At 46.6% G+C, this 10,049-nt stretch overlaps 1 protein-coding gene and 1 pseudogene across 2 annotated transcripts; one reads left to right on the forward strand and one right to left on the reverse strand.

Annotated features, from left to right (window-relative positions):
- Window positions 1-201: 201 nt before the first annotated feature.
- Window positions 202-1,190, reverse strand: LOC103631075 (B3 domain-containing protein Os06g0107800). The gene has a single exon (XM_008652079.2). It carries the CDS (start codon window positions 1,058-1,060, stop codon window positions 380-382), a length of 681 nt encoding a protein of 226 aa, XP_008650301.2. The 5' UTR covers window positions 1,061-1,190; the 3' UTR covers window positions 202-379.
- A 5,154-nt stretch (window positions 1,191-6,344) lies between these two features.
- Window positions 6,345-7,689, forward strand: LOC100275734 (uncharacterized; annotated as a pseudogene). Its single transcript, NR_156726.1, has 3 exons — window positions 6,345-6,732; window positions 7,012-7,146; window positions 7,336-7,689. The product of NR_156726.1 is annotated as an uncharacterized protein (transcript).
- The last annotated feature ends 2,360 nt before the right edge of the window (window positions 7,690-10,049 follow it).

Genomic DNA, 10,049 nt, shown 5'->3' on the forward strand with positions numbered 1-10,049 from the left:
ATAATTATATCGTCAATATAGTATTAGTGTTACGGTGATATTTTAACATACGGATTTTGTATAATATAGTGATGTTTGTCGTTGCGTATCTGTGTTTCATTAAAAAATTTTACTCCCGCGGTAACGCACGGGCATAAACCTATGATCTATATAATGCAATAAATCCCTGTAATTTGGAATGTAGTATTGTTGAGGGTCAACTAGCGTCGTAGTAATGCTCCAATTAATAATTGGGGATTGGGATTAGGTTCGATGTCCATGATGAAAACACCGGACCGGCGTTCTCGAGTTCATGGTTCATGCATTATACATGCTAGCGATGCTCTACAAGAATCGAATCCAATTCTGTGATGCAAACTAATTAATGTACGTGGCGTCGTCAAAGCTGCAGATCAAGCAGCAGCGGCTCGGTGCGAAGCTCGTCCAGCAGGTTGACGCCGAACAGCCGTAGGCACCGCCCGCGCCGCCGCTGCACCTCGTTGTCATCCTCCTGTTGTGCCGCAGCTGTTTCTTTTTTCATGGCCACCGCCGCCTGCTGGTGCTGGCCGGCCGGGAAGACGACCGTCATCTGCAGCTGGCACATCGGCGGCACGGCGGCGCCAATCGCCGGGGCCGGAAGAACCACCGCGCCCTCTGATCCGCTTCTACGAGTAGTAGTCCTGCGCCGCCGTTGGCAGTCGATGAAGAGCCTGGCGCCGTCGCGGCAGAAGGCGACGGTGTCCCCCGCCGCAAGCCGCTTGTCGCGGACGTAGCGGCTCCAGCCCTTGGTGATGACGTAGCTCTGGCTACTGCTCCAGTATGAATAGCGGAAGCGCCACGCCTCGCCGCCGCGCGCGTCGTCGTGGAAGCACAGCACCATGCCCCGCGACCTGGCCGCCGCGCCGCGCAGCGGCAGGTGGCGCTCCGCGAACTGCTTCGGCACCACCAGCCGGTTCAGCTTGCCCACGTCGCTCGGCGTCACCACCTTCTCGAACATGCGCTCCCGCCTGCTGTGGCTGTGGCTGTAGTCGCCGGCCGCCGACTCCAGCTCCAGCGTGAGCGTTGTCAGGGCCATGTGCATGCAAAGCGGCTGATGATGGATGCAGTGCAGTGGATCGATTCCAGCTATATATCTATCGATCTGCTAGCGAGCTTAGGTAGCTGATGAATCCGCCGCTGCCTGCCTCGTCTGATCAGAATTTATTTATAGCGGGAGGGAAGGGAAGGGATTTGGACGACCTGGGTGGGGGTGCATGGATGGTGACCACCTACCGCTGCGTTGTCTGTCTGTCCGTCTATACCTATAGTTATAGATGACCATTTGACACTAACACGTTAGGCCAGCCCAGGCACGACACGAAAAAGCACGGCCCAGACACGACCCGGCCCGGCTAGTATAGTACTCGTGCCTGGCACGACACGGCTATAATGCCGTGCCTGTACCACTATCTCGACTCGTAGTGGTGGCACGGGCACGATACATATATTAAGTATAAGAATTCAACATAAAACACAATAAAACTATAGCCGCATTGGATAGATAGATGCATTTAAGTTACTTATACACTAGGTTGTGAGTTCAAACCTCCACAACTACACATTTTTTGCTAAATTATATAATATACTTAGATGAGCCACAGTGCCGTGCCTGGGCCGCGGTAGCGGCACGTCGGCCCATCTTGCACGGTACGTTTCATTAGCTGGGCCGTACCGACCATGGGCCTTGCCGGGACCGGGCCGGCCCGGTTGGCCATCTATACCTATAGACCCAATCAGCAGTGACGTGCATGTTGCCTATGAATGAACAAGCAGTTTTTGGCGTAGCTAGTGTACAATATGGATGGCAAACAACCTATCACCACTACCGAAATTTGGATCTTTACCAAGTGCCAAATGATTTGCCGACTGTTTTCTTTGGGGCACTCAACAAATAAGTTCTTTGCCGAGTGCCAAGCAAAAATCCCTCGGTAAAAAAAAGTTTTTTATACTGCTACCCTTAGTTGGTACTCACTCCTTAGCGCTACCCTTATTGTGTGTTTGGTTTGGCTTTTGCCCCCTAAAATCCAAAAGCCAAACCAAAGGGTTGAATCCATGAAGCAACTTTTTCTAAAAACCGACTTTCTCGCAGTGCAAAAATGAAAGCACCCATAGACCTGCTTTTAGTGGCTTTTGGATGAAACTGTGAGAACATATATCGAAGAACTTTTAACGATTTTTAATGGTTTCGACCAAACGGTTTTAGCTTTTTAATAGCTCACAGCCCACAACAGCTTTTCCAACAGCTCACAGCCCACAACAGCTTTTTTCACAGCCACAACCCAACCAAACAGACCCTTAGTTTTGCGCGGTTCTCAGTTGTACCCATCAACACACCGCAGCCATCCAAAATAGCCTCCAACGTCGTTTCCGTCATCACCTTGGATACTTACATGTGGGGCCTTCCCTGTCCTCAACCCAATTGAATAATTCATGTGTCCACTCCTCCACAGCCGCCCTCAGCTCCCTTCGCCACCGATCTAGGCCCTCTGTCGCGCTCGTCCAGAAGGGAGCTCGTCGGCCCCCTCTATGACAAGGGAGCAGCAATCGGTCCGGCCTGCGCTCCGCCCGCCTCTGACGTGTCCGTGCCCCGTGCTTCAACCGCCTCTTACCTATTGTCCGATGCCCCGCACTTATGTCACACCCAGTTTTGGAAGGTAAACCGAATGCGAACCATGTACGTGCCAGGATCAGAACTCACGTACACAGCGAATACATAATTGGACATCATCACACAATGCTCGAATTAAATAGCGGAAAGGTACTTTAATTACATCAAGGTGTCTGAGACATCCAGAGAGTCTAATACATATCTATAGTGTTTAACATTAACATCAAAGTGCGGAGAAACGAAAAGTAGAAGATAAGCCTACACATGCAGCTGACTGGGGGTTTGCCACTAAAGTAAACTAGAACTCGTCGTAGTCCTGGAACTCCTCAAAGTCCTCCATGTTACCAGCTTCACCTCCTGAGCACTGAGTATAGTGGGGACAACCTGGGGTGGGGTGGTTTGTAAAGCAAGGGTGAGTGCACTTCAATGTACTCAGCAAATTTCCCATTTGGCTAAAGTGGACTAGTTGTATGTGGAGTTAAGGTTGAGCAGTTGCTTTTAGTTGGTCAAGCTTTATATATAAATAGAGCCAAATTTGAGTAATAAACCTAATTATTATCCAGGAGTACTCCCTCCAAGAGGAAATACCAGAGATCAGAATTATAAGCATCATTGCTAATCATCATCATAAAAGTAATCAATGTTCTTCTAATCGAAGAGGATCCCAAGGCTGCTCTTAACCGCGAGCACGACTGATATACCAGTTTCTAACACTCTGCAGAGGTCGCACACTTTACCTAGAAGCCGTGATTCCCATTCTACCCGGGGTTCTAGCCTCCCCATTGATCACTACCAAGGTGACCTAGCAGGGTCTCACTACGTAGCCTTTACAAAGATTTCCCAGAGGACATAGCCGCCTGTTAGGTTTCTCCAGTTTGATAAACACAGTACATCTCCCCAGAGGAAGGGTGACTAACAAAACCAAATCAAAGAACCTCTGCAACCAGCCTCGGCAGAGCAAGTACTGTGCTCGGACCCCATTGACGGCCCTACGACGAAGCCAACTACTCCTCTGGTTCCTCTAATTAATTAGATAAGGGCGTCCCATTCCACCCTCATGGTTGCACTGTTATCCCGGGTTGTCACTCCCCAAACAGGTCCTTACGGAGAGGCACTCAGAAAACAGCCTGAGCCCCCTAAAGTAATCACAAGAACCTCATCGAGATAACATCATCGTATCATAAATAATCATATCATGTTCATTGATTAAGTTAAAGCAATAGCATAAGCTAACCATGATTAACCCAAAAAGATAAACAAGGGTAGGTCTGAGGACAGTGAAATACAGACTAGTCAATCCTTAAGTTTTAGTAATGTACTGCGGGACAGTGAATTATAAAGTAAAGTAGGACAGGATAGGTCTGAGGACACTTGCCTTCACCAGGTTGTTGCTCAAAGGGATCTTCGGCAACACACTCAGGAACCACGAGCTGCTTGTTGTCTAAGTAAAGCGAGCATACATTCAATACATTTGGAAGCTAAAATGAACATCACATCACACATGTACAAACATTGGCACACAACTGAAAAAGGTATAGTATTAAGTACAGGGGAATGATATCAAGTTATAAAATGGACTAATCCTAATTGGGGGATTGATTACTCTCTAAGTGTTTGGAACATAGCTCAAAAAGGTTAAGTAGTGATTAAACAAAGAAAATATTAGATTATAAGATGAACTACTCTCATTTAGGAATTTGATTATCCCTTAAGTGTTATCCATAATTACATAACCTAATTCTATTCATTTCATTAAGACCTAAAGGTTAAACCAAAAATGAATTCATGTAATGCATATCACTAATCTCACAAGATTAAATATATTTTAACTCCTAGAGCTTTCATTTTATTTATTTTATTAAATAAATAAACTAACATAAACATTAATCCTATATTCTAAGTGTAAACTTAAGGTATACAGATTACAGTTGGTCATATTTTATTTGAACAGAGAATAATCGTGTGAACATTTTGCAATTTGAACCACTAAATTTGGAGTTCATATGAAAAAGATATGAAATAAACAAGTTTTGAAGTTTGAAATATGAAATTAGGGCTAAATCTGTAATTAAATAAAAGTCCAGGGGGCTATTCTAAAGAAACCAGGGACCTATGCGCTAAAACAGAGGACGGCGGGTTGATTTCCTAAAACCAGGGGGCTCTTAAGCAAAACTCACATGCGAAGGGGTACTGGGTAATCTCAGCCATCAGATCAGAGATCAGCGGCCTAGATTAGATCGCACGGGCGCGGGCGCGCGGACGCAGCTGACAAGCGGGGCTAGGGCGTCAGCGGGTCAGGGCGGACCGACTAGCTGGGCCTAGAGGCAGAGACACGGGAGAGGGGGAAGAGAGAGACAGTTGGATCCAGATCGAAGGGTTAGGATTAGATCCGCTCGGGTTAAGTCTAAATCGCCCGATCTCGGACGAACGACCGGGATCTAATGGCCAGGGGTGGGCATGGGCGCATTGGTGCCGCTCGGTCCCGCGGCGAGAGTTCGCCGGAGACGAGGAGGCTGGCCACAGCGGGGCTCTAGAGGCTCGGGGACTAGCCTGGGCGCAATCAGAGCGGTCTAGCGAACTCGGCCATGGCATTCATGCTGGCGCAGGGGCACCAGAGGGCGCAGACCACGACAAGGCAGGATAACGGCGGCGCTGGATTGCTCCGGCGAGCAATCGCGCGAGCAACAGAGCGGTGATGACCAAATTAAGGGCACGAGCGGGTTGCTCACCTTGAGGCGAAGCGTTGGTGTCGCGAAGCAACGACGAAGGAGCAGAGACTCGACGGGGCGTCGGTGGCAGGGCTCCGGCTGCGTGAAGATTGCTCCGGTGAGCGCGGACCGGACGCAGTAGAGAGGGAAAGGGCACACCGAGGGGTGTCTCGAGCAGCTGACAGCGAGGCGGAGCTCACCGTGGCACTGGACGGGGCGCGGACGCGACGGTGGCTGCAGAACAGGCAGCGGTCGACGATGGACGATGGCGGAGATCTCTGCACGCGTGGGCAGAGCAAGAGAGAGGGCGAGAGGGTTGGGCAGATTGCGCAAATGAGAGAGGAGAGGTGGGCGAGCAGGGCGCGGGGCTCAAAAGGGGCGCGGGCGCAGGGACGTGGCCGGAGAACGCGCGGACGTGGACACGTCCACGGCGGGGAGATCGTGGGCAAGAGGTTAGAGATGGCTGACAGGTGGGGACGGTGGGGCGGAGAGGGAGAGCAGGTGCGGGGAAGAGAACGGCGCCGACAGCTCAACCCCACAGAGCAGCGAGAGAGCGAGGCAGAGAGCGTGCTCGGTTTGGCGCCGACAAGCGGGGCCCGTCTGTCAGGCACCGAGGGCGCGCGGGCGCGGGCGTGCGCGCGCGGGTTGGGCTGGCTTAGGCCGAAATGGCCTTTTCCTTTTTCCTAGAATTTCTATTGCCTTTTCTATTTATTTTCTCTAGGGTTTTCAATTCAAATTCAAATCAAGTTTCAAATTCAAACCAAATCAAATATGTGCAACAATTCAAAGAATATTTAGGCTTAATATGATGCAACATTCCATGACTCATATGTTTTGGGCAAAATAAATTGAATAATCCTTCACTAATACAACTAACTCTAATTAAAAGAAAAAGAGAGGGAGAAAACTAGAGGGAGAGAGAAACTAGAGTGAGATAGAGAAGAGTAACACCTGAATTTGGATGATTATAAGAAAGAAATTTTATACCCCAAATTTAGGGTGTTACAACTTCGCCGCCCATTCCATCCGCCGCCCTTAGCTCCCTCCACGGCGGACCTAGGCCCCCTATGTGGCGCCTGACCGGAAAGGAGCAAGCCTCCTCAGTGCTCGATCTCGGCCCCCTCTGCGGCAAGGGACCAGGAGCTGGTCCGGTCCGCGCTCCGGCTGCCTCCAGCTAGTTTGTGCCCTGTGCTCCAGACGCCTCCGGCCTGTCAGCTGACGCCTCACACTTCGCCGCCCACTGCCCCTCCACCCCGGTCGTCTACGCCCATCTACCGCCCTTAGCCCCATTCATCGCTACCCACTCCCTCCCAACTCCCTCCGAGGCTGATCTGTGTCCCCGCCAACAAACTTGTGTTGCATCCCGTCGTCGACCCTGCTCGCCGTCATCGTATTTTTGTCTGATACTGAATTAGCTGTGATTTGGTTCTTTTACTTGTTTTCCTTTGTCGAATCAGGAAAAGAGGGAGGAATACTTGTGAATGCAACCCTTCTATCTACATTAGATGGCACCGTGAATTAGCAATGATTGCAATCTATCTACATTGACATTACTGATCATCTATTGTTTTCTGTCCTGTAATATGTTGCCATGAAAAATATGTGTCCTGTAACCTGAAATATTTGATATAGTTTGTGTGTATCCTTATCTATACCTTAAATTATTTGTGTTTGTAGCATGGATTCACACATGTCACCGGCAAGTGGCTCCTCCGATAGAGGACAAGGATGGCCTAGGTATGGTCCGGTGCCGCTAATTCGCTGCCCCAAGTGCGAAAGGCCAGAGTCGCTCATGAGACTTAGATCGAAAAGGTGGGAGAACGACAACTTTGGTCAAGAGTTCGTGAAGTGTGAGAACAAGCCATACCAAGATAAAGTTTGGTCGTGTTTTTGCCCATTACGGTTGATTTCATTGTTTGTGATTATTTATGAACTATGAAACCCTATTTGGATTGTTTAGGTTCTCAAAAAATGCAATTTTTCATGTGGATGGACGATTAGGTCAAGATGATTGAACGGGCTAGGTTAATGGGTGACTCGGGGGAGATGATGGCGTCTAATATGTGTAACGAACGAACGGCGGCAAATAGGGCAGATATGACTACAAACTGGGACACATTTGCTGCCGAACTGAAGAAGATGAATTTGCTACCAAACTGAAGAAGATGAATGACAACTTGAGCGAGTTGAAGAAGATGTTTGGAGCCTTTTATGCTTCTATGATTTTTACCGTCTTGCTTTTCTTCGTGATGAACTATAATTGTAAGCACCAAATGTGAGGGTACCCCTAAATGTGATGGTGGATCTGTGATGAACATTGGTGATGATGGTCTATGATGAAACTATGAAAATTTGTGATGATGAATGTGTGGACAAAAATGTGTGAATTTTAGTGTGATGAGGTTGTATGTGTGAATTCTAGTGTCATACTTGATTCAGGATTAAAAATGCTGAAAAAAGAGCTGATCCGGTTCTAGACAAAAAATTAGGCTTTTAATGATGAATGTATGGACAAAAATGTGTGAATTTTAGTGTGATGAGGTTGTATGTGTGAATTCTAGTGTCATACTTGATTCAGGATTAAAAATGCTGAAAAAAGAGCTGATATGGTTCTGGACAAAAAAATATTGCGCTTCAACCACAGCCAGGGGTTGAACATGAGTCCTCCCGGGCGCCTGGTAGTACATATACGACTAAACTATGTAATGACACATGTCTAAACATAGAAAACAATACTATGTGTATGTTCATAGTTTTGACCCATACCTAAAAGTTTATATTAGATTTTGATCTCAAATTTTTACCAAGTGCTAGGTTTTGAAGGTTTATCAAAGTGATAATGCGATTTATCAACATAATTTACCATTTTCCAACATTTTATTGAATTACTACACATTTATTAGTAGAAATTCTATTTTGAACTGTAAGTATGTAAAAAATAAGTTTCAAAAACGTCTAAAATTTTATATTTACATTTGAAGATAGATCTAAACATTACATCTAGAAAAATGTCTACAAATTTCAAATGTTTGCTTACAATATTCACTATTCCATTATCCAGCAAAAAAGGGTAAAAAAACCCCAAAATGAGAAATCGGACTCGGTATCTCACGGACTTACGTCCCAGCGAAGTCTCACCATTACACTAGGCGAGGATTGCTGACAAAACATCCAATCGATATTATATTATCTGTAGACTTCTTCTCTTCAAAAGACAACAAAATCTACATCAGTTCAGCAGCACACACGACAACAATCTCTGCTGTTTCCACAAGTTTCAGCAAGTTATTTCCACCAAGTTTCCAGCAAGGTATTCATGACCAAAAACAACACACATGCATGACCACATTTCACCAAACATCAATGACCAGAATAGCTTACATTACAGCAAGTTTCAGCAGCACTGAGGACATCAAACTCTGCTAATACATGCATGACCACAACAAGTTTCAACAAGTTTGCTACAAGTCCGCAACAAGCCTTTTCTTAATTTTTGTCTTCTTCTTTGCATGACTGTTTTCAGTTCTATGAACAACCTCTTTTCCTCTCTTCCTTTTCATTTCCTTCACTGGAGGGCACCACAGAGGCAGTAGAGGAGGGCACCACAGAGGCAACAGAGGAGTGTACCATATAGAAGGGCACCACAAAGGCAGCAGAGGAGGGCACTCGTGGCTCTAGTGCCTGTCCTTCCCCAAAAGCTATCTCTAGTGGTTGTTCTTCTCCAAAAGCTAGCTCTAGTGGCACTTGTGGCTGATCGTATTCAAAAGCTGCATCTACTGGCACTTGTGGCTCTACTGGCTGATCCTCTCCAAAAGTTAGATCCACTGTATTCTTACAATTTCTTGCAATATGTCATAATCCTTCACATCTTTTGCATTTTCTCTTCCTTGGTCCAAGTCCCCTGTCCTCGACACTTGATCTTATTCTAGTTTTTCTTGGTCTTCCTGGTGCTCTAGTCTGTACTGGAGCATTGAGAACAAAATTAGGATCCATGACCTCCCACTGATGCTTTGCCTTTATAGAAGGCACATTCTCAGCATATGTTGCTTTTAACTTGGCAATAGAGTAATACTCATGTACATATTGATCAATTTCACCGGCTACACCACGAAGGGAAGTAATGAAATACAGGGCATGAGTGCATGGTAGCCCAGTGAGTTGCCACTGCCTACAAGTGCATATCATGTTCGCTAAGTCCACTGGATATCTCCATTCCCTCTTCTCTTTGTCCAACACTGTCACCTCTGCCTCAAGCGGTCTGCGCTTGATGAAAGACATTTTCAAACCTCTAGTCTTTTCATGCAATGTCTTCATCACAACTGGGATTATCATGTGGCCTCGAAATCTCTCGAGTGCAATTCTTTGACGCAACTCAAACTTTACGATAAGCATTTGTCGAATCTTATCCAACAACTCCACCAAATGAAGCCACTTGGTTCTTCTGATCCTTGACTCCGCCAAGTTATTGTTCATATATTCTACCTTGCACCCTTCACCAAATTTACTTCTAGCCCATAGATATTTGTGATGACTATCCATGTATGTCTTTAGTCTAGAGTTTGTGTATAGCTGATTCACATGATAGTTATGCTTTCTAAGGCTATATGTCAATGATGCAGGCCATAAGTTGTCATCAATCAACTTTCCTTTGAATGATTTGCTCAAATTTGTAGCCAAATGACTCATGCATTCTCTATGCTCTACTCCAGGGAACA

The sequence above is a fragment of the Zea mays genome, chromosome 6 (genome assembly GCF_902167145.1).
Source record: "Zea mays cultivar B73 chromosome 6, Zm-B73-REFERENCE-NAM-5.0, whole genome shotgun sequence".
NCBI lineage: Eukaryota > Viridiplantae > Streptophyta > Magnoliopsida > Poales > Poaceae > Zea > Zea mays.